At 44.4% G+C, this 24,146-nt stretch overlaps 1 protein-coding gene across 2 annotated transcripts in view; it reads right to left on the reverse strand.

Annotated features, from left to right (window-relative positions):
- The window catches only part of KIAA1671 (KIAA1671 ortholog), a 357,819-nt gene that overhangs the window by 53,445 nt on the left and 280,228 nt on the right, over positions 1 to 24,146 (reverse strand). For both annotated transcript variants that reach the window (XM_030220129.1, XM_030220128.1), the window contains exon 6: positions 8,314 to 8,429. In XM_030220129.1, the coding sequence (XP_030075989.1) occupies positions 8,314 to 8,429 (116 nt within the window). The remainder of the gene's footprint in view (positions 1 to 8,313; positions 8,430 to 24,146) is intronic.

The following is a 24,146-nucleotide window of genomic DNA, read 5'->3' on the forward strand; positions in this document are numbered from 1 at the left end:
CAGCTACTTAAGCAATAGAGGTGGAAAAGCTGAAACTGTAACTATGGCTCAATTAAGCTCCACCCTCCTCCCTTTATAACACTTTAAAAAAATGCCTTTGAATGTGTACTGGTGTTGGGCTGACTGCTGATACACAGGCCGAAGCCTAGGTATGCACCGGGGATGTGCATAGCCACAAAATGTTCTCTTCATTTTTTAAAAATATTTTTTTTTGAAATTTTCCCAATTTGCAGTATTTTCTCTACATTCATTTTCCACATTTCATTTCAGTAAATAAAATCAAGAACTTTTGCATGCATGCATAATAATGGTACATCTGTCCAGTTGTCGGTTTATGAGCATTCGTGTCTACTGTTTAGGCTCCCAAACTGAATGCATATAGATGAAGGCATATCCCTTGCATACATGTACTTTAATACCAAGCTAATGGATTAAGACACCACAATTGCTGCAACAGAAAGGTATGCCCTGGTGGAGTTAGGAAAGAATGTGCTACACCACTGGATTTCTTAAATGTGGGATATAAATGTTCACAATAAATAAATAAACTTAGAAATTCTGTAACAAAAACATAAGGGAAATAATTTTAGAAGGAGCTGCCTAGTTTTAAGCACTTAGGGTTGATCCTGTCTAAAGATCACTAGACCAACTGAGAAGGTGAAGGTTGGTCTGGCGGTGCTTCTGGGGGAGGCCATGTCTTTTGGGAAAAGGGTGATTGAGGGATGGGTCAGCTCTTGGCCAGTGGAGGAGGGGGACAAGGAATCTCCTAGACATGACCCAGAACCTATGCGGGCGCAGGCGAAATACAGCGCCAGCACCCACACAACTAAGTGACCAAAGTTAGGACAGCCTTTTGTGAAGTCCTGCTTGGTCACTTTGTCTGGACCCTAGCTATGAATATCGCTGCCAACCACATTCCTCCCTGTACTTCCCTGATTCTGCCCATGAAGACCCCCCTCCACCACCTGGTTACTGCTGGCCTGAGTACTGGCAGTTGGCTGGTACGCTGAGCACAATTTAAGTAGGCACCTGCTCACTTAAAGTGCTCTAAATACTGACCCCAGAATCTCTTTGATCTCCAAATGTTAGGGACTGAGAATCCCCCCTTCCTGTGCTATGCGGTTTTCAATTCCCACTTCTACTGGGAAACAATGAAGAAATACTTCCTTGTGCCTTGCAGCCAAACACCCCATGAATATGTGGGTATAAAAAAAAATCTCTGTTTGATATGAATAAAGAATTAATGCAGGTTATGTGATGCCAATGGCAGCAATGGTACCAAATTTCCCAAGTTATGTTTTAGGATAAGCATATTATGACTCCCAAATATGCCTACTTCCAATTTCCTCTGTCCTGGAACTCTTCCCACCAAAACATACTTCTCTTACAGCAGAAATTAAATCAAACACAAAAACGTCCAACTTTTTTTTTTTTTCGAATATGGTAGATGTGTTTGTGCTCAGTGCATCCATCTTTTAGGACCATTTCCAAAAAATAAAAAAGTCTAAGGGAAAGGTGCACAAAAACAAGCCATTGGGATGTATTGAGGAGGGGGGTGCCAGTATTCTTAGTAGACTGGCCACAGAGACATCCCAGGAGAAAAGTGGGGCACCCTAAGGGGGCGCTGCAGTGGAGTTCACATAAAAGGTCCCAAGTACACATCTCACCATTACCCCCTTATATTGCATGGTGAGCCTCCCAAAACCCACCAAAAACCTACTGTACACCACTACAATAGCCCTCATGTCTGCAGCTGTCAGCTATGTATAGGTGCAGTAGATATTTGGTGGGTTTTGGAGGGCTCACACTTTCCACCACAAGTGTACCAGCTAGAGTGGGATATGGGCCAGGATCCCCTTCTCTACAAAGACCTGCTTACTGCTCTAATAGGACTGGCCATAACATCTGAAGCTGTCAGAGCTTGCATGTACTGTTTCTTTCACACCACTGAGAGGGGGGGGGGTCACTGACCACTGGGGGAGTAAGGGGTGTCATGCCTTAATCCCTCTAGTAGTCATATCTTCATTTAGGGCACCTTTTTGTGGTTTAGGCGTGACTGAAACAGGTATAGACTAAAACATCTTAATTTTAGCCTTAGATTATTTCATTTTGTTCCATTATTGCAGAACAATGCCCATGTCCCACCCAAAACATGCCCCCCAACATGTCCCTTGAAATTTGGACAAACTGTGGAGCAAAATGTCTAAAATCGGGTTGCTGAAAATTGCAACTTGGACATTCTTGAGAGAAAAACATCCTTCTGCCAATTTATAACTTTTTTGGGTTGTTTTTTTTTGTTTTGAAAATGAGCTCCATAGTCGTTAATAAGGTGTACAAGTTTCTTTGCAGTAGCTGCAATAACTTAGCTTGTCAAAACTAGGAGAAATAAAGAACCAATTATACCTTATACTGAACAAGACGTTTTTGTGTCTAACACAATACAAAGAAAAAAACCTGAAGTTTGCTCAAACAATTCATTCCTGCAAAACTGTTGCAACATCCTGTATTACTGCCAAGGTTAGAAAAAGCTGGTTGATATACAAGCTATGCTCTGCTTAACATTATTAACAACGATTTGAACTTTTGACTTCTCTTTGTTTCATACGATGTACATTTATTTGCTTTAAAATTTACAATCCCTTAGAGTTATCCTATTTAAGGCAGATTATCCAGCCCATTAAAGAATTATATTGAACAAGTTGCTTATTTAATTTATGCTAAATAGGATGTGTAATTTATGTGTTGACTGACCATGTACAAGTTTCTAAGCATATTATTCAAGTCCTTAATTTCTTTTTATGATTACTTCTCAATACACTCAATGCAAAAGAAAATTCCAAGTCTAAATCCAACAGTTAAAAGTTTTCAAATACAGACTAGAAAAATATTTAATCTTTTCCCCCAACTTTAGTTTTATTAAATAAGTATGTAATAAATGTTTAATTTTTTTTTTTTACTTGTGCTAATGAAACTTTTTATTACTGTATTCTAAAACTTGAGTGTTCCGGATTTTATAGTCATACTTTAGCTCAAATTAAGGGGTGCATTTACTAAGGTGTGCTAATGGATTTAGTGAACAATTAGCACGTGCTAAATGCTAAGAAACCGATAGACATCATGGACTCATGGGCAAATTCATTCCAACTGAAACTGAAAAAACACACTGCCTTATCCTCTCATCCCAACATAACAATTACAAACCTGCAACAATAAACACCCCAGAACATGCACTCCATATCTCAGACAGCCTAAAAATACTCGGAGTCACAATCGACCACAACCTCACTCTCGAGAGCCAAGTAAAAACCGTAACAAAGAAAATGTTCTACACAATGTGGAAACTTTTAAACAAATAAAACCTTTCTTCCCAAGGGACACCTTCCTGTAAATTAATACAATCAATGGTCCTAAGCCATGCAGATTACTGCAACAGAATCTATTCGGGATGAAAAGAACTGACAAAAAAACTCCAGACTGCCCAAAACACAGCAGCCAGGCTGATATATGGTAAAACACGATTCGAAAGCGCTAAACCGCTTCGAGAAAAACTGCACTGGCTCCCAATCAAAGAACGGATCATCTTCAAAATTTGCACATTGGTCCACAAAATCATCTACGGCGTAGTCCCAGGATACATGACAGACCTCATAGATCTACCAACTAGAAACAAACGCGGATCAACCCGATCATTACATTACCCAAACTGCAAAAGGCTAAAATACAAAACTTATGTGTCTAGTTTCTCCTACATAAGCGCACAACTATGGAATGGACTCCCGTATGGAGTGAAAACAATATATGACCACCTAAACTTCAGGAAATCATTAAAAACCCACCTCTTCAAAAAAGCCTACCCCACCGATCCAACATAAATCCCCACACCCAGCAACACAACATAATCAAAGATCGTACTGGACAACATACTATCCTCTCCCCTTCACCCTTAACGTCTGACTCACTTCTACCTCATCTGACTACAACACAATCTTGTATTTGTTATCAACCGAAATGGCAAACACCTTTACGGTACTTTGTAAGCCTCATTGAGCCTGCAAATAGGTGGGGAAATGTGGAATATAAATATAATAAATAAATAGGAGAATAATGGGTGTCTTAGCATTTACATGTGACAAATCCATTAGCGCACCTTAGTAAAAGGATATGTTAATAATTTGTTAAAGAGCCTTTCTTAGGACTGAGCAGTCACAAAATTACTATTACTTTAGCGTAGTTATGCATTTCCCCACCCTTATTCAGTTGATTATAACGTTAATTTCTGCAGAACTAGCTTGTAGTTTAACTTCAAAGAACAAAGAGTAAGCTAAACATCTAGGATCCTTGGTTGCAAGACAGTGAAAAAGAAGAATGCCAGAGATCAACGGGGGTCTATAGCAAAACGGTCTTTACCTGCCACCATATGCTATGTTTCTGCTTTATCCACACCCACCCTGTTAGAATATCAGTGATATGCTTTGATGTCCCCATGCATACCTCCTACCCACCCCCATCCTCCCACCCTGTCAGACTGTCATAGTAATGCTTGAATGTTTTTTCACTTATATACACTGTCAGCTAGCACATTTGCTTATTTCCGATCTGACGAAGAAGGGCAACCTTCGAAAGCTAATCAAGAAATGTATTAAGTTATGTCCAATAAAAAAGGTATCATCTTATTTTCTTTTCCATGTTTTATTTTGTTTGATTTCTATAGATTCTACATGGAATGTTGCTATTCCACTAGCAACATTCCATGTAGAAGTCGGCCCTTGCGGATCACCAATGTGGCCGCGCAGGCTTCTGCTTCTGTGAGTCTGATGTCCTGCACGTACGTGCAGGACGTCAGACTCACAGAAACAGAAGCCTGCGCAGCCTTCTACATGGAATGTTGCTAGTGGAATAGCAACATTCCATGTAGAATCTCCAATAGTAGCAACATTCCATGTAGAATCTCCAATAGTAGCAACATTCCATGTAGAATCTCCAATGGTATCTATTTTACTGTCATAGTAATGCTTGAATGTTTTCACTTATATACACTGTCAGCTAGCACATTTGCTTCTTTCCCATCTGAGGAAGAAGGGCAACCTTTGAAAGCTAATCAAGAAATGTATTAAGTTATGTCCAATAAAAAAGGTATCATCTTATTTTCTTTTCCATGTTTTATTTTGTTTGATTTCTATTGATGCTTTAAAGATGAAAGCCCTGTGTTGCTGGATACTCATCTCAAACAATAAAACTGTAACCTCTCCCTCTAACCAAATCCTAATTACAGTTCTGTTTTCTGAAAAAGATTTAAATGCTGACATTTGATATCATCAGCATATCTAGCTTTTCCCAAGTAGGATGCTACTGGGTCTCATCAAGCCATAGATTATTCAGCAAGCTTTGCTCCTAAAGTTCAAAACATAAACAGGGAAATAAAATCTTGGAAGCAGCTTTTGTAGCCAAACGGCAATTACCTAGTCATGCTCAGGAGCAGAAAACTTTTGTCATCATTAAGTTTATGGTAGCCTAAGAGAATATGTGCAGCAGACTAAGTACTATATCTTAAGAACAACGGGCTAGATTCTATATACGGCACCTGAAAAAACTGCACGGAATAAATTTCTGCCTAAATGTATTCTATAAGCATGTTTAGATTTAGGCGCGGTATAGAGAATACACTTACTTGATATCCCAGTGCCTAGAACCACGCGCATCCATTTACACCAAGGGAAACATGGCGCAAATAGCACGTAGTTGATAACAGTGCGTGTATTTTTGGAACGCCCATTTGTTCTGCCTATAACCACGCCCCCTTTTGGCTCCACACATTAGAATTTAGGCGCTGTGATTTACAGAATACATTTAGTGAGTTGTGCAGGTAAATTCTAACTATTGCCAATTAGTGCTCATTAATGGTTAAGTGCTGTTAAAAATGCTGATGGGCTTGTTAAGCTAATTAAGTTGTGTGTGTTGTTATAGAATACGCTTGATTTCAGCACGGTACGCTAGGCATGATATATATATATATATTATCGCGGGGTATGTGCTTTTTAACATACAGAGTCTGAATTCAAGCCTTTTTAACCTCTGAATATTTTTCAACCTAAGTGACTCTTTTACCAAACCATGCTAGTGATTCCCGGCGCGGCAATGCCGACAAAGCCCATTCGTTTTCAATAGGCTTCGTCAATACTGCCACGCAGTTTGGTAAAAGAGGCCTTCTGTTTTAAATGAATCATAAAGTAGTGCATTAACTCGTTTAATTTCCTTGAAGTAACTCAAAAATGTTGTCCTCATTTTATAACCACACAGATTAGTGCCTTCATGAACAGTAGCAGTAGCACCACAGGGTCATGAAGGAAGCCATGCCATGTATTTTGGCTACAATCTACTATATTTTCTACATAAAAATAGTAGACTGTGAAAACTGTAAGGATGTTTATAGCTATTCTGCAGGCTGTTTTAGATTCTTTAATATGTAATTTTTCAATTTGTATTTCTTATTATTTTTTTTTCTTTAATTTTTTTAGGGCTGCATTTAGATTAAAATTTTGTAATCATGATTAAAGGTATATATTTTTTTTACCACTGTAGTTCCTTGTGACTCTGAGGCAATGGAGAGTTAAGTGACTTGCCCAGAGAAACTGCACCAGAGTCACAAGGAGATGCAGTGGGAAAATAAAATTTGTAATCATAATTAAAGGTATGTTTATTTATTTAAACAAAATGCTGCCCTAAAAAATAGTATTACAGATTTAAGGACAAATGCACTTAAACTCAAGCAAAAAAATTAAAATGTTAGCTCAGTGCAATTGTGATTTCCTGTATTATGTCTGATTTGATACTGATGTCTGATACCGTGTATGCACTGTACCTTTAACTGAAAATACAATAAAAATTAAAGCAAAAAGATATACATATATTACTCAACTGATGTTGCCCATATTCTTCCCAGTCTATTACCATGATCACATTGGATTGCAAAACCACTTAGGCTAACCAGCTTGATGTGAAAATGTGAAAGACACCCCCCCCCCCCCCCCAGTTGAATAGAAATTTTATACCACAATTTCCCATCATATTTGCCCCTCAGCTTTCCTTACCCCCCCCCCCCCCCCCCCCCGAAGCAGGCTTGAAGCCCTTCTTCAGAGTCCCTACTCACCTCTCCATACCAAAGACCTCTCTCCATCTATATTACAAGTGGTCCTCTCCTCCCACCCCTCAACCTTCCAAAATGAATGGAAACCTGCCTACCAGTACTGCTCTACTCTACCAAATATCACTGTCTGGCAGTATTTCACCACTATGGTGTAAAGTGATGTAGTTGCCGTATTACTCCACTTTTAAAGGTAATAAATAGAAATAAAACGAAATTTTATTTCTATTTACCACCACTATGGTGAGAATGGTGAAGCACCAGTGGCGTAGCAAGGGCAGGGCGGTGGGGGTGGTCCGCCCCAGGTGCACGCCGCTGGGGGTGTGTCAGCTCCGCTGGTTCCCTGCTCCCTCTGCCCCGGAACAGGTTACTTCCTGTTCCGGGGCAGAGGGAGCAGGGGACCATCGGGACTGACACCCCCCCCCCCAGCGGCATGCACACGGCAGGCAAGAATGCACTCGGGAGGGGGGGGGGTTGGGTGATGCGCCGAGGAGGGGGTGTCATGCTGCACCCGGGGGGGATGCGCAGCGGCGAACCGCCCCGGGTGGCAGCCGCCCGCGCTACGCCACTGTGAAGCACTGCTAGGCTGCACTATTCATCAGTGTTCAGCAGCACCAGCAAGAGGGCTGCGGCATCCTTCCTGCCAGTGAAGATCATGAACTTACAGAATGGCAAGAATTCACTCCAGGTGCTACAGAAGGTGTGACTGTGATGACAGGATGATATCCTCCCCCACCTCCACGCTAGCCATCCTTTAACTTTGGTAGGGTTAGGATGGACGACTACCATGCTATAAAATTATCACGTGATCTGAGGTAGATCAGCAGGCTCATGGTAACTAGTGAGTGGAGGAAAACACCCCATGTTATTTACTGTGTGCCTGTTACAGCCCAAGTTAAATCCAGTATCTTTGCATTTACACACAGGTACACGCTGACCTCTGACTGTGGTTTAGCACGTACACTAACCTTTAATGCACAGCCCTGATAATGTGCCACAGTTAAAAAGAATTAAATAGTGCGAGGAAGTTCCATTTTAGTACTAAGCAATACATGATTCGATGGCAACAGCAGCTGAACAAATCACCCTAAGTTATACAGCATTTCAATGCAGCAGCTTCAGTCATCCTTTAGGCCCTTGATACAATGAAGTTTTAACTTGCAAGAGCATACCTCTCTTCATCTCCTTCACCACTCCAGGTGCCATATTGACTGTCTGCTTCTCGAACAAGTGTATCTGTATCCTTGGTTACTGGAGAGGGTCTAGTAAAGCACTGCTTCAGCTGGTCCTGAAACATAGTAGGTTGTAGTGGGTTAATACTTTCCTTCAGAAACATGTAATAACATTATAACTGTAAAATCTTAGCTGAAAAGAGGGTGATTTTATAACGGCATCTACAGAAAAGAAAAAAAAAACATGTATGTACCATTATAAAATAAGATTCAAGAATAATCCTCAGTAGTGGAGGAGTGGCCTAGTGGTTAGGGTGGTGGACTTTGGTCCTGGGGAGGAACTGAGTTTGATTCCCACTTCAGGCACAGGCCGCTCCTTGTGACTCTGGGCAAGCCACTTAACCCTCCATTGCCCCATGTAAGCCGCATTGAGCCTGCCATGAGTGGGAAAGCGCGGGGTACAAATGTAACAAAAACAAATGCTCCCATGCAAACTCACACCCCTGCACTGAGGCAGACGCAACTTTCTGCATGGATACATTTATATTTTATAAATATTCTTATACCTTGCAGCTCTGCTCAAGGACTGTTTCCAGGAATACCTATATGTGGTCTGTGTAAAACTACACACCTGTACAATGTTATAACAGCCATTTCCAATGTGTTAAAACATGTTTTATATGCAGGAAATGCTTCATAAAATTACTTCCAATGTGCAAAGATGTAGCTCAGGCACATCGTAACCATATTTTTGAAAAGAACAGCACAATTTGCTTGGCAAGGTAGAAGGAACTACAATTATCTGCTCATATTTTCTTTCTTAGATTGCATTATGTTAGAACTAGGCTGGGAAACTACCACCCACACTGAAAATTGCTAGCTTAAATATATCCTATTTCAGCAAACACTTAGCTTGAAGACAAGAATGATTCAAAGCCATCAAATACTTTCATCATGCGTCATGTTCTTAAATTCAATCTTTTTTGGGGTGGGGGGGTGGGAGGAGGGGGCATTGAGCCCGCCGTTTCATCCTACTCCTTTGGGCTTCCATCTAGGGCTGGGATCTGACATCATAGTCTTCATTTATAACTACTTGGAGATTTTTGACCTATTTTAGAGGTGTGGTAGCCGTGTTAGTCCACTCTTAAAGGTTATCAATAGAAATCAAACAAAATAAAACATGGAAAATAAAATAAGATGATACCTTTGTTATTGGACATAACTTAATACATTTCTTGATTAGCTTTCGAAGGATGACCTATTTTATAAATCCCTTCCCAGCTTACTTAGTTCAGCCACTGCAGAGGCAGTTCTTAACCAAGATCCATACAGCAGGGCTCCTTCTCGAACCATGCAACCATGAGCCAAATCTGGACATGTTTTGCATTATAACTGGTTTAAGAATCACCCCGGTTGTGTGACGAGAGGAAATTCATACATTTCAATATAAGAAAACACTTATCAAGATTGTTATTCCCAACCGCTCCCACCCCCCCAACTAGCTTCATGGTGGGTTATAACAATGAAGGTTCCTGTATGGTTAATGGCATTCTGTGTCCCCCAAGAGATGGCTATACCTGAAATCTTTGAGTCTGAGTCCCCCAGGATCTGTATGCTGGGATGAATATTTGAGGTTAGATTTCCACAGAGGATGTTCTCTATATGTCACATAATGAAGAGGTATATAATACCTGGTAAGGCGGGACCAGTGTCTCCTTTTCACTCTTCTCCCTATTGGTGGGTAGCCAGGTTCAAATAAGAGTGCCTGGACCCAACACCGAGTGGTTGCTAGGCTGGAAGTTGCCTGAAAAATCAACAGGACCACCACAAAGGGCCTGCATGGCATTGTCTCTGAGCTGAAACTGTAAACCATTATTTCAGGTTTACTTTGGGTCAAGACTCTCCATGGATAAACCCATGTCTGTAGAAAGACTGGACTTTATACATTACTACTAGCCGTTGAGCCCGTGAAAACAGGTTACTTTTGGAATGGGGGGGGGTTCCGAGCCCCTCCCCCGGAGTCGCCGCCGCCGCCCCTCCACCCGGCCCGAGCAGCACTGTAAACTTACATCAGCATGCAGCAGCAGGCACATCAGCAAAGCTGCCGTCGGGGCGGGCTTCCTTCTCTGCCTGTGTCCCGCCCTCGTGTGACGTAACGTCGGCGAGGGCGGGACAAAGGCAGAGAAGGAAGCCCGACGGCAGCTTTGCTGATGTGCCTGCTGCTGCGTGGTGATGTAAGTTCACAGTGCTCGGGGTAGATGGAGGGGCGGCGGCGATTCCGGGGGAGGGGGGAGGGGGAGCGGTTCCGACATCTGCAGCATGCCAGTAGAGACTTCCCTCTCTGTCCCGCCCCCATCATCATGTATTGAAGCGGGGCTGGGGTAGAGAGGGAAGTCTCTACTGCGCATTTGCGAGTGAGTACGGTCACTCGCCGTTTATATGTTTGATTCTAAGAAAAAAAGCAGTTCACCTCACTTAAAAAACACAATACACTACTCAATAATTTAATAATCCCATATCCCAGTCCCCAAAATTAGACACCCAAGTTCCCCCCACCCCAGTCACTCCCAACATGGTAACCCTCATTGACTCATCCTTAGGGGGGGGGGGTGATCTGTATTCCTACTGGTAGATGCTTAAATGGCTCTCCCTAGATGATACTGGAAGGAGGGGGCAGGGCTCCAGCTGACCAGCAGCTGGAGCAGTGGAAAAAGCTTTAGGACTTGGGGCAAGTCTAATAACTTGCCCATAAGATACTAGCAGACATTCACCCCATGGTAGTCAGCAGTTAAAAGTGTTAGAGCCATGTCTGAGCACCGGCATTGAATATCCAGGTCAGCCGCCAACCCAGAAGATGTGCTGCTGGCCGATATTCAGTGTCGGCACACACAAAACTATTACATTACATTGACAGCCTTATATACTGCTAACTCTTTAAAATAAATATTCTAAGTGGTTTACAAAAAAAGAGGCCCTAACAAAAAGGGAAACTACAACACAGATAAAATTATCTAAAAATTGTTGACTAATCAATAAGATATTTAATTAGAAAACAAATATGTTTTAAGTGTTCGTCGAAAAGTAAATACGATGGCAATTCTCCAATCTTTCTTGGAAGAGAATTCCAAACCTTAGCCCCCTGAAAGAGGAAAGAAAGTTCAATCTGTCTTCTTTGTCGAACTCCTTTTAAACAGGGAAAGCCAAGCTTTATGTATTTCACATACGTTAAGAAAAGTGGATAAAAATCCTAATACTACCTACAGCATTTAATCCATAAAAAGATTTAAAAATCAAACAGGAGATTTAATTGGCAACCAATGTAAGGAGTTTTCAAAGAGGAGTAGCTCTTTCAAATTTTCCTTTACAAAAAAATAAGACTAGCACCTGTGTTCTGTAAAAATTTAAGCTTTCATTGCAACTTCAAAGACAGTGTATAATACAAAGAATTACAGTAATCCAATTGAAGAAGCATACTTGGTGATATAACCCTGAAACTCTCTTTACTCATATCTGAGTTTGATATGATAATCTGAAATCTAGAAAAACACCTAAACACTCTAGATTTATTCTCAATTTTTTAATTTAGCCCCGTAAGGTACTGGTAACCAGTGTAGCTTTTGAAGGAAGACTGTGGATCTGGTCATGCCACTTGCACTTTTTCTGATATATAGCAAAGGAGCGAAGTGTTTACAATGAAACAGCAAAGGTAGATATACAAGGGGAAAGAGGAAAGGAACAAAAAGGGACTCTAAATTACAATCAATTTATTATTAGGTACAGGGGGAACAGGCAGAATTACTACTATTAGCCACAATACTGCCCTGAAAAGTCAAAACACAGTAATAGCTGCAATTATAAATATGAGAAAATAAAAAAATAAAAAAAAACTAATTTCTTTGAATAAATCCCCATGATATAATTCTTAACCAAACCTAAGACAGTGCTGTGTCCTGGCTTAACACAATTCCCATTAATCAAGAAACACTATACTTTGAACTTTTGCTACAGGCTTGAAATTGCATCCAAATGTTAAATGGTTTCCATATTAAGAAATGCACAGGAACTGCAGGAACAGTAGGGTGGGAGTGAAGAAAAGGACACAACATAAGTAATATCCAAGGGGATTACTACTGTACGACCGGAAGAGCACGGCAACTGTAAAGCTATGTCAAGAAGTGGGGGAAGGGAAAGCACAGAAAATAAAAACAGTTTTCAGCAGGGTTTTAAATTTCAAAAAAAAAAAGAAGGTTCAATTCAAATATACAGAGGGAGTGAATTCCATAGTGTGTGGGCAACAACACTAAAACAACACAACAACACTGGGCTGAGGGGGAATGAAATTAAAGAAGGGAAAGGATCAAAAGAAGATGCTGGTTAAAGTAGTGCAAATCACAAACTGATCTATAAGGTGTGAGAAAACTAAGCAGGAACGAAAGGCAGCCGGAATACACAATGTGAAATGACATTGGCAAGATTTTGAATGCTAAGCAAAATAAAAAAAAAAAGTAGCCAGTGTTCAATAAGAAAAGGTGGTGTTACACTGGTCAAAAATCAAGTCTGGCATCCTTGGTAGAGAAAGAAGGATCCTATGGCTCTCTTCCAATTTCATCTTTATTTGTGTTTCTATAATTTTCTCAAAAGTTCAGAAGTGGGAAAACAGTCACAAAATGGTACTACAATAAAGTAAAATTGTTTACAGGGGATCTCTGTAGTCAACAGGATAAATCAGACATCCCTACTCTAGAACTAAACAAGCACTACAAATTCATTCTAGAAATACACGCAGAGGATTATTTTATAAATCTTTTTTCATGCATAAAAAATAATTTAACAAATATGAAAGGCCTCATACAAGTAGGTCTTCCCTATAAGTATGTGCAGTACAAGCTGTACAGTAAAGCATGCCAGGGGACATAATAATAATAATAATATACACTCGTATTCCACACTTCCCACAAAAGTTCAGTGTGGCTCAGAAAAGAGTAAACTGGACCAACTCCAGGAATATTACATGAGTCATCTTCGACTCCTCCCTCTCCTTTTCTGCGCACATCCAGCAGACAGCCAAGACCTGTCGCTTCTTCCTCTATAACATCAACAAAATTCGCCCGTTTCTCTCTGAGCATACCACCCAAACTCTCATCCACTCTCTCGTTACCTCTCGACTCGACTACTGCAACCTTGTACTACTGGCCTCCCACTTAATCATCTATCCCCCCTCCAATCCGTCCAGAGCTCTGCTGCGCGTCTTATCTTCCGCATGGACCGATATACCCACATCACCCCTCTCCTCAAGTCACTTCACTGGCTCCCGATCAGATACCACATACAGTTCAAGCTTCTCCTACTAACTTACAAATGCACTAAATCTGCAGCCCCTCATTACCTCTCTTCCCTCATCTCCCCGTACGTTCCTGCCCGTAACTTCCACTCACAGGACAAATCCCTCCTATCAGTACCTTTCTCCACCACCGTCAACTCCAGGCTCTACCCTTTCTGCCTCGCCTCACCCTATGCTTGGAATAAACTTCCTGAACCCATACGCCAAGCCCCCTCCCTGCCCATCTTCAAATCCTTACTCAAAGCCCACCTCTTCACTGTAGCTTTCAAAACATAACCACTTGCCTCTATTCAGGAACCTAGTCTGCCCGAATTGACTGCATACTTGTCCTTTAGATTGTAAGCTTCTTTGAGCTGGGACTGTCCTATGTTAAAATTGTACAGCGCTGCGTGACCTTGGTAGCGCTTTAGAAATGTTAAGTAGTAGTAGAAATGTTAAGTAGTATGGTCAACTAACCATCAAGAAAAAAACAATCACATTAAAAATTTCTTAAACAAAGTGCTTTTCAACAGTTTTCAAAAAGCCATATAATCAGATTGCCTTCTTAAACCAATAAGTAATTCATTCAAGTAGCTAGCTGCCAAATAAGCAAATGTGCCCCCCAAAAATCCTGCTTATAAACCACGTGTTTTGGATCTGGATATTGTAAAAGTCAAAAACATCTAGATCCGGGTATAATATTTCTATGTGATAATCGTATCAGACGTACCATATACTCTAGTACTTCACCGTGCACAATTAAAAAAAAACAAGGCAAGAAAGCTTAAAGACAACTCGCACTTTCATTGGCAACCAATGCAATTGTATCAATAACGGGGAAATTCTGTTAAATCTAGAAACCCTAAATAGTAATCATGCAGTGGTATTTAATAAAATGTGAAGCTTTTTGTTTTAACACTACATCCTCACAACCTAAGTAAATAAGGTGACAATCGATATGCAACAGCACAATTGCTTAAGCAATCAATCTAAACACTTCCAACGTAAAATTTGAACATGTGACATAGCTTCTATAGCGCAATAAAAACCTTATGGGCTACTGCCTTCACCTGCTCTTCAAACGAGAGATATTTATCAAAAATTACTCCTAAAATTTTATGGGAAGGCTCTGGTGGAAAATCTATATTATCAATACATAATTTTTTTCTCACTTCTCATACTGAATTTGCTACCAACCGCTATAAATTTTGTTTTATCATTATTCATTTTAAGTCTAAAGGTAGTTGCCATCCCTCTATTTTATTAATCACCTTAGATGCAATATGGACTACATTCGACAGGTGGCCTTCAAAAGGAATAAAGCGAATGCTACATACCTGTAGAAGGTATTCTCCGAGGACAGCAGGCTGATTGTTCTCACTGATGGGTGACGTCCACGGCAGCCCCTCCAATCGGAAACTTCACTAGCAAAGTCCTTTGCTAGCCCTCGCGCGCCCGCGCGCACCGCGCATGCGCGGCCGTCTTCCCGCCCGAAACCGGCTCGAGCCGGCCAGTCCAGTATGTAGCAAGACAATACACTTCAAGGGAAGACACAACTCCAAAGGGGAGGCGGGCGGGTTTGTGAGAACAATCAGCCTGCTGTCCTCGGAGAATACCTTCTACAGGTATGTAGCATTCGCTTTCTCCGAGGACAAGCAGGCTGCTTGTTCTCACTGATGGGGTATCCCTAGCCCCCAGGCTCACTCAAAACAACAACATTGGTCAATTGGGCCTCGCAACGGCGAGGACATAACTGAGATTGACCTAAAAAATTTACCAACTAACTGAGAGTGTAGCCTGGAACAGAACAAACAGGGCCCTCGGGGGGTGGAGTTGGATCCTAAAGCCCAAACAGGTTCTGAAGAACTGACTGCCCGAACCGACTGTCACGTCGGGTATCCTGCTGCAGGCAGTAATGAGATGTGAATGTGTGGACAGATGACCACGTCGCAGCTTTGCAAATTTCCTCCATGGTGGCTGACTTCAAGTGGGCTACCGACGCTGCCATGGCTCTAACATTATGAGCCGTGACATGACCCTCAAGAGCCAGCCCAGCCTGGGCGTAAGTGAAGGAAATGCAATCTGCTAGCCAATTGGATATGGTGCGTTTCCCTACAGCCACTCCCCTCTTGTTGGGATCAAAAGAAACAAACAATTGGGCGGACTGTCTGTGGGGCTGTGTCCGCTCCAGATAGAAGGCCAATGCTCTCTTGCAGTCCAATGTGTGCAGCTGACGTTCAGCAGGGCAGGAATGAGGACGGGGAAAGAATGTTGGCAAGACAATTGACTGGTTCAGATGGAACTCCGACACAACCTTTGGCAGAAACTTAGGGTGAGTGCGGAGGACTACTCTGTTGTGATGAAATTTGGTGTAAGGGGCCTGGGCTACCAGGGCCTGAAGCTCACTGACTCTACGAGCCGAGGTAACTGCCACCAAGAAAATGACCTTCCAGGTCAAGTACTTCGGATGGCAGGAATTCAGTGGCTCGAAAGGAGGTTTCATCAGCTGGGTGAGAACGACATTGAGATCCCATGACACTGTAGGAGGCTTGACAGGGGGCTTTGACAAAAGCAAACCTCTCATGAAGCGAACAACTAAAGGCTGTCCTGAGATCGGCTTACCTTCCACTTGGTAATGGTATGCACTGATTGCACTAAGGTGAACCCTTACGGAGTTGGTCTTCAGACCAGACTCAGACAAGTGGAGAAGGTATTCAAGCAGGGTCTGTGTAGGACAAGAGCGAGGATCTAGGGCCTTGCTGTCACACCAGACGGCAAACCTCCTCCAATGAAAGAAGTAACTTCTCTTAGTGGAGTCTTTCCTGGAAGCAAGCAAGATGCGGGAGACACCCTCTGGCAGACCCAAAGAGGCAAAGTCTACGCCCTCAACATCCAGGCCGTGAGAGCCAGGGACTGGAGGTTGGGATGCAGAAGAGCCCCTTCGTCCTGCGTGATGAGGGTCGGAAAACACTCCAATCTCCACGGTTCTTCGGAGGATAACTCCAGAAGAAGAGGGAACCAGATCTGACGCGGCCAAAAGGGAGCAATCAGAATCATGGTGCCTCGGTCTTGCTTGAGTTTCAACAAAGTCTTCCCCACCAGAGGAATGGGAGGATAAGCATACAGCAGACCTTCCCCCCAATCCAGGAGGAAGGCATCCGACGCCAGTCTGCCGTGGGCCTGAAGCCTGGAACAGAACTGAGGGACCTTGTGGTTCACTTGAGATGCGAAGAGATCCACCAGGGGGGTGCCCCACGCCTGGAAGATCTGTCGCACCACACGGGAATTGAGCGACCACTCGTGAGGTTGCATAATCCTGCTCAACCTGTCGGCCAGACTGTTGTTTACGCCTGCCAGATATGTGGCTTGGAGCACCATGCCTTGACGGCGAGCCCAGAGCCACATGCTGACGGCTTCCTGACACAGGGGGCGAGATCCGGTGCCCCCCTGCTTGTTGACATAGTACATGGCAACCTGATTGTCTGTCTGAATTTGGATAATTTGATGGGACAGCCGATCTCTGAAAGCCTTCAGAGCGTTCCAGATCGCTCGCAACTCCAGAAGATTGATCTGTAGATCGCTTTCTTGGAGGGACCACCTTCCTTGGGTGTGAAGCCCATCGACATGAGCTCCCCATCCCAGGAGAGACGCATCCGTGGTCAGCACTTTTTGAGGCTGAGGAATTTGGAAGGGACGTCCCAGAGTCAAATTGGAGCAAATCGTCCACCAATACAGGGATTCGAGAAAACTCGTGGACAGGTGGATCACGTCCTCTAGACCCCCGGCGGCCTGATACCACTGGGAGGCTAGGGTCCATTGAGCAGATCTCATGTGAAGGCGGGCCATGGGAGTCACATGAACTGTGGAAGCCATGTGGCCCAGCAATCTCAACATCTGCCGAGCTGTGATCTGCTGGGACGCTCGCACCCGCGAGACGAGGGACAACAAGTTGTTGGCCCTCGCCTCTGGGAGATAGGCGCGAGCCGTCCGAGAATCCAGCAGGGCTCCGATGAATTCGAGTTTCTGCACTGGGAGAAGATGGGACTTTGGGTAATTTATCACAAACCCCAGTAGCTCCAGGAGGCGAATAGTCATCTGCATGGACTGCAGGGCTCCTGCCTCGGATGTGTTCTTCACCAGCCAATCGTCGAGATATGGGAACACGTGCACTCCCAGCCTGCGAAGCGCCGCTGCTACCACAGCTAGGCACTTTGTGAACACCCTGGGCGCAGAGGCGAGCCCAAAGGGTAGCACACAGTACTGGAAGTGGCGTGCGCCCAGCTGAAATCGCAGATACTGTCTGTGAGCTGGCAGTATCGGGATGTGTGTGTAGGCATCCTTCAAGTCCAGAGAGCATAGCCAATCGTTTTGCTGAATCATGGGGAGAAGGGTGCCCAGGGAAAGCATCCTGAACTTTTCTTTTACGAGATATTTGTTCAGGGCCCTTAGGTCTAGGATGGGACGCATCCCCCCTGTTTTCTTTTCCACAAGGAAGTACCTGGAATAGAACCCCAGCCCTTCTTGCCCGGATGGCACGGGCTCGACCGCATTGGCGCTGAGAAGGGCGGAGAGTTCCTCTGCAAGTACCTGCTTGTGCTGGAAGCTGTAGGACTGAGCTCCCGGTGGACAATTTGGAGGTTGAGAGGCCAAATTGAGGGTGTATCCTTGCCGGACTATTTGGAGAACCCACTGATCGGAGGTTATGAGAGGCCACCTTTGGTGAAAAGCTTTCAACCTCCCTCCGACAGGCAGGTCGCCCGGCACTGACACTTGGATGTCGGCTATGCTCTGCTGGAGCCAGTCAAAAGCTCGCCCCTTGCTTTTGCTGGGGAGCCGCGGGGCCTTGCTGATTCGCACGCTGCTGACGAGAGCGAGCGCGCTGGGGCTTAGCCTGGGCCGCAGGCTGTCGGGAAGGAGGATTGTACCTACGCTTGCCAGAAGTATAGGGAACAGTCTTCCTTCCCCCGAAAAATCGTCTACCTGTAGAGGTAGAAGCTGAAGGCTGCCGGCGGGCGAACTTGTCGAATGCGGTGTCCCGCTGGTGGAGAGACTCTACCACCTGCTCGACTTTTTCGCCAAAAATGTTATCCGCACGGCAAGGCAAGTCCGTAATCCGCTGCTGGATTCTATTCTCCAGGTCGGCGGCACGCAGCCATGAGAGCCTGCGCATCACCACACCTTGAGCAGCGGCCCTGGACGCAACATCAAAAGTGTCATAAACTCCTCTGGCCAGGAATTTTCTGCACGCCTTCAGCTGCCTGACCACCTCCTGAAAAGGCTTGGCTTGCTCAGGGGGAAGAGCATCAACCAAGCCCGCCAACTGCCGCACATTATTCCGCATGTGTATGCTCGTGTAGAGCTGGTAAGACTGGATCTTGGACACGAGCATAGAGGAATGGTAGGCCTTCCTCCCAAAGGAGTCTAAGGTTCTAGCGTCCTTGCCCGGGGGCGCCGAAGCATGTTCCCTAGAACTCTTAGCCTTCTTTAGGGCCAAATCCACAACTCCAGAGTCATGAGGCAACTGAGTGCGCATCAGCTCTGGGTCCCCATGGATCCGGTACTGGGACTCGATCTTCTTGGGAATGTGGGGATTAGTTAATGGCTTGGTCCAGTTCGCAAGCAATGTCTTCTTCAGGACATGGTGCAAGGGAACAGTGGACGCTTCCTTAGGTGGAGAAGGATAGTCCAGGAGCTCAAACATTTCAGCCCTGGGCTCGTCCTCCACAACCACCGGGAAGGGGATGGCCGTAGACATCTCCCGGACAAAGGAGGCAAAAGACAGACTCTCGGGAGGAGAAAGCTGTCTCTCAGGAGAGGGAGTGGGATCAGACGGAAGACCCTCAGACTCCTCGTCAGAGAAATATCTGGGATCTTCCTCTTCCTCCCACGAGGCCTCACCCTCGGTGTCAGACACAAGTTCACGGACCTGTGTCTGCAACCTCGCCCTGCTCGACTCCGTGGAACCCCGTCCACGATGGGGGCGTCGAGAGGTAGACTCCCTCGCCCGCATCGGCGAAGCTCCCTCCGCCGACGTAGTCGGGGAGCCTTCCTGGGAGGTGGCCGCGGTCGGTACCGCATGCGGTACCGACGTCGGGGACCTCAACCTGGGCGATGGGCCAGCCGGCGCCACGCTCGACGGTACCGGTGGCGCAAGCACCGCCGGTACCGGAGGGGTAGGGCGCAACAGCTCTCCCAGAATCTCTGGGAGAACGGCCCGGAGGCTCTCGTTTAGAGCGGCTGCAGAGAAAGGCTGAGAGGTCGATGCAGGCGTCGACGTCAGTACCTGTTCCGGGCGTGGAGGCTGTTCCGGGCTGTCCAGAGCGGAGCGCATCGACACCTCCTGAACAGAGGGTGAGCGGTCCTCTCGGTGCCGATGCCTGCTGGGTGCCGAATCCCTCGGCGACCCAGAGCTCTCGGTGCCGACACGGGGAGGAGACCGGTGTCGATGCTTCTTCGATTTCTTCCGAAGCATGTCACCGGAGCTCCCCGGCACCGACGAGGAGGACGTCGAATCCATCCGTCGCTTCCTCGGGGCCGAGACTGAAGAAGGTCGATCTCGGGGGGGCTGTACCGCAGGAGCCCTCAGGGTAGGCGGAGACCCACCCGAGGGCTCACCGCCACCAGCAGGGGAATGGACAGCCCTCACCTGCACTCCACCCGATGCACCACCGTCCGACGACATCAGCAGACGAGGTCCTGGTACCACCGACGTCGATGCAGCTATCCGATGTCTCGGCGCCGATGCAGAGGCCCGATGCCTCGATGCACTCGATGCAGGGGCGGCCGAGGAAGATGGTCTGGACGCTGACGACGTCGATGCACTCGAAGATCCCGGTGCCGATGCCGACGAAGAGCCCGAGAACAACACGTTCCACTGGGCTAGTCTCGCTACCTGAGTCCGCCTTTGAAGCAGGGAACACAGACTACAGTTCTGAGGGCGGTGCTCGGCCCCCAGACACTGAAGACACGACGAGTGTCGATCAGTGAGCGAGATAACCCGGGCGCACTGGGTGCACTTCTTGAAGCCGCTGGAAGGCTTCGATGTCATGGGCGGAAAAATCACGCCGGCGAAATCAAAAGCCGAAATGGCGAAATTTGAAGCACCAAATTTAGAGGGAGAAAAATCTCGACCGAGGCCGAAAAGAGGCCTACCCCGACGACGAAAGAAAACTTACCGGGGCAAAAAAGCTGGAAGTACGGGGAGGATTTACACGAAACCCGGCGGGGGGTTTCCGGAGCACTTCCCGACTAGGACAAAGCTTTCCCGAAGGAAAAAAACACGTTCAAAACAAATTGGACGCGCGAGGTCGACTTTCCGGGGCTCGACACGGCGAAAACACGACCGTACCGAGTGCGGACAAAAGAAGACTGGCCGGCTCGAGCCGGTTTCGGGCGGGAAGACGGCCGCGCATGCGCGCGAGGGCTAGCAAAGGACTTTGCTAGTGAAGTTTCCGATTGGAGGGGCTGCCGTGGACGTCACCCATCAGTGAGAACAAGCAGCCTGCTTGTCCTCGGAGAAAAACAGTTATATCATCTGCACACAATAAAATTCTAAAACCCAACCCAGCTAGCTTTTTATCCAAAGGTGCCATGATTAAATTAAAATGAATAGGGGACAAAGGAGAACCCCGAGGAACTCCACAGCTCAGAATCCATTCAGAGGAGTAAGATCCATTCATTCATCCTTACCTTATAACTTCTGTTAGTAAAAAAAAAACCCTTTAAACTACAGAAGAACCACACCTTCCACTCCATAAAAATCCAAAATAGACAACAGTACTATATTAACCACTAGATCACATGCACAAGAGAGATCATATTGCATCAAAAGAACCTTCTTACCCATACTAACTTCTTGCTTAAACTCAGATGACAGTGTAGCCTTAACTGTGTGCTAAACCCTCTCCTGAACCCCGAATGAGATTCATGTAAAATATCATATGAGTAAATTTGTCAATTGCTGCGCTATAAGTCCCTCCATTACCTTAACTAAGAGTGGTATGGAAGCTACTGATCTATATAGTTTGAAACTACTCTAGATTGTACTGATGGAGTTTTAGGGATAGGGGTAAGGATAATTAAAACTTTCTCCTTTGGAAATTGACCATTACCCAACATTTCCAATAAACCTTGATACAAATACATGATAGGGGTATATAAAATAATGAGTGGAGTGGAACAGTTGGATGTGAAGCGTCTGTTCACGCTTTCCAAAAATACTAGGACTAGGGGGCATGTGATGAAACTACAGTGTAGCAAATTTAAAACAAATTGGAGAAAATATTTCTTCACCCAACGCATAAACAAACTCGATGTTGCCAGAGAACGTGGTGAAGGCGTTTAGCTTGGCAGAGTTTAAAAAGGGGTTAGACGGTTTCCTAAAGGACAAGTCCATAAACCACTACTAAATGAACTTGGGAAAAATCCACAATTCCAGGAATAACATGTATAGAATGTTTGTACGTTTGGGAAGCTTGCCAAGGTGCCCTTGGCCTGGATTGGCCACTGTCGTGGACAGGATGGTGGCAAGTTGACAATTTTTTCCAACAACGCAAATGGGCAAAGTGGGATTGTCATTTGACTCTTTGACATTCATTTTTCGCATATTAAGCAAAATCGCAATAATTAATAATATGAAGTGTATTAAATTAATGCGAATCTGAAAAAAAGAAGTTATAAAGACTCTTATGTTATGACAGAAACATACAACTATACCTGCACAGTACAGAATCCTATAGCCGAAACACGCTAATGTGCGGCATCAATAAGGTACTTACAGAATATTTAACCAATGTCATTAGTGTAGAAGCACCGCTAGTAGACTAACAGATTCATATAGCATACAAAAAAATGAATTATACACTTTAAACTTCAGCAGAAATGGAAAGAAAACGACACAATATAGAAAAATGCATGTTGAAATATATGACGTTGCGATAGCAACGTCCTCAACTTTGTCCCTATTTCTAGGGCCTTATTTGCCAGCGATGAAAAACCAACCCTACTTTTTAAAGGGGTTTGAAACATGCTCTTTCTAATGAAAATGATTAAAAAGAGTTTCCAGAAGGTCTTTTCTTTGTAAAAGTGGGTTAAAGATACCCTATTTTTGGTGTTTCTGTAAAAATCATCAACTTTACACTCAATTTCAAAGTACTTAGCCTCCCAAAGTTTCATAGAAACCTATGGAACTTAGCCTCCCAAAGTGCTTTGAAAATATGCCTCTGTGAACTAATGGAAAATATTAGGAGAATGAAATTTTATATTCGAAAATCTTGTGTTGATAAGTTGTTGTCTGCAAAGTTTCACGTTTATCACACCTTTAATTCCAGAGATATAAAAAGCCAAACTTTACAATTTTTTCGTGCCACAAATTTTTCGGGCCAAGTTTGCTCCAAGCTTTCTTCATGAAAATCACTCATGAAGATTTTTTTTATTATTTTGTTTAATAGGGCGCAAAAAGTTGTACAAGATGGCCAAGTTTTGTTCCTCTCAACAAAATATTGCCGGAGATACAGTGTCTCAAAGTTGCCAAAATCTCAGAGTCATACCATAGAAGGCTGCAGTATGGGGGTCAAACAGATTACTATACTCAGCAAGTATTGCATCGGCAAACGTAAAACTTTACCAATGTACATTGGGGACATGTATGAATGTTCACAGAAAATTTCATTGAAATCTATGATGGTCGAGCAGGGCACTTCTCTGAAATCAGACCACTTGACACGGAATGACCCAGATCTATTTCATCATTGGCTAAATTTAAGATAATGGCACGTACAGGCAGACGATCACTGGGGAGAGGAGTCTCCCAGAGATTTCTGCATTGAGGATCCCAAGCCCCACTCATTTAGGTGTCTATAATTTGGTGCTCTAGCATGTGCCTATGTTGTCTATGCCTATACCTAAAGAAGGTGCAAAACTGAGCAAGATCACATGATCAACATGTAGGGGTAAAAGCCCATACCACAACATAACTAGTGAATTACAGAGCTTGATTATACCAGACTAGTGGTACAGTTTATACAAGAGATTCTCTACCTACCAGCCTATCTACAATCAACCTACTTCCTTCTTCACCTTGTCTGAGCATCATCAGAACACTTTAGAACTACAAACCACCACCAACAACTGAAGGTCAAGTGCAAGAACTGTCATGACAAGGCAAAAACCTAATGTTTCAATCATTGCAAGAATTATGAGCACAAGTTATGCATTATGGAATGGGTTAAAAGGCCAGGGATTGATAAATCTGTAGGACTCTGGAATCTATCAGAGATTGAGGAGTCTGCATGACTCTGAAATTTATGCTCTCTGGTATTTATGATACCCTTAGGGAGGCCCTGGGAAAGAAAAGAGTGTAAACAAACAGGAAGAATGTTGCCTAACAGCTTAAGGGAACCAAATGCTGGAAATCAGATAATAATCTGTGAGAACGACAGCTGCAGAGAAGTCTTGTAAATCACTGTCTGAAACAAGCGATATAAGCTGCCATCTCAGAACAGTACTTCGGAGA

The sequence above is a fragment of the Microcaecilia unicolor genome, chromosome 11 (assembly GCF_901765095.1).
Source record: "Microcaecilia unicolor chromosome 11, aMicUni1.1, whole genome shotgun sequence".
In the NCBI taxonomy this organism is placed as follows: Eukaryota; Metazoa; Chordata; class Amphibia; order Gymnophiona; family Siphonopidae; genus Microcaecilia; species Microcaecilia unicolor.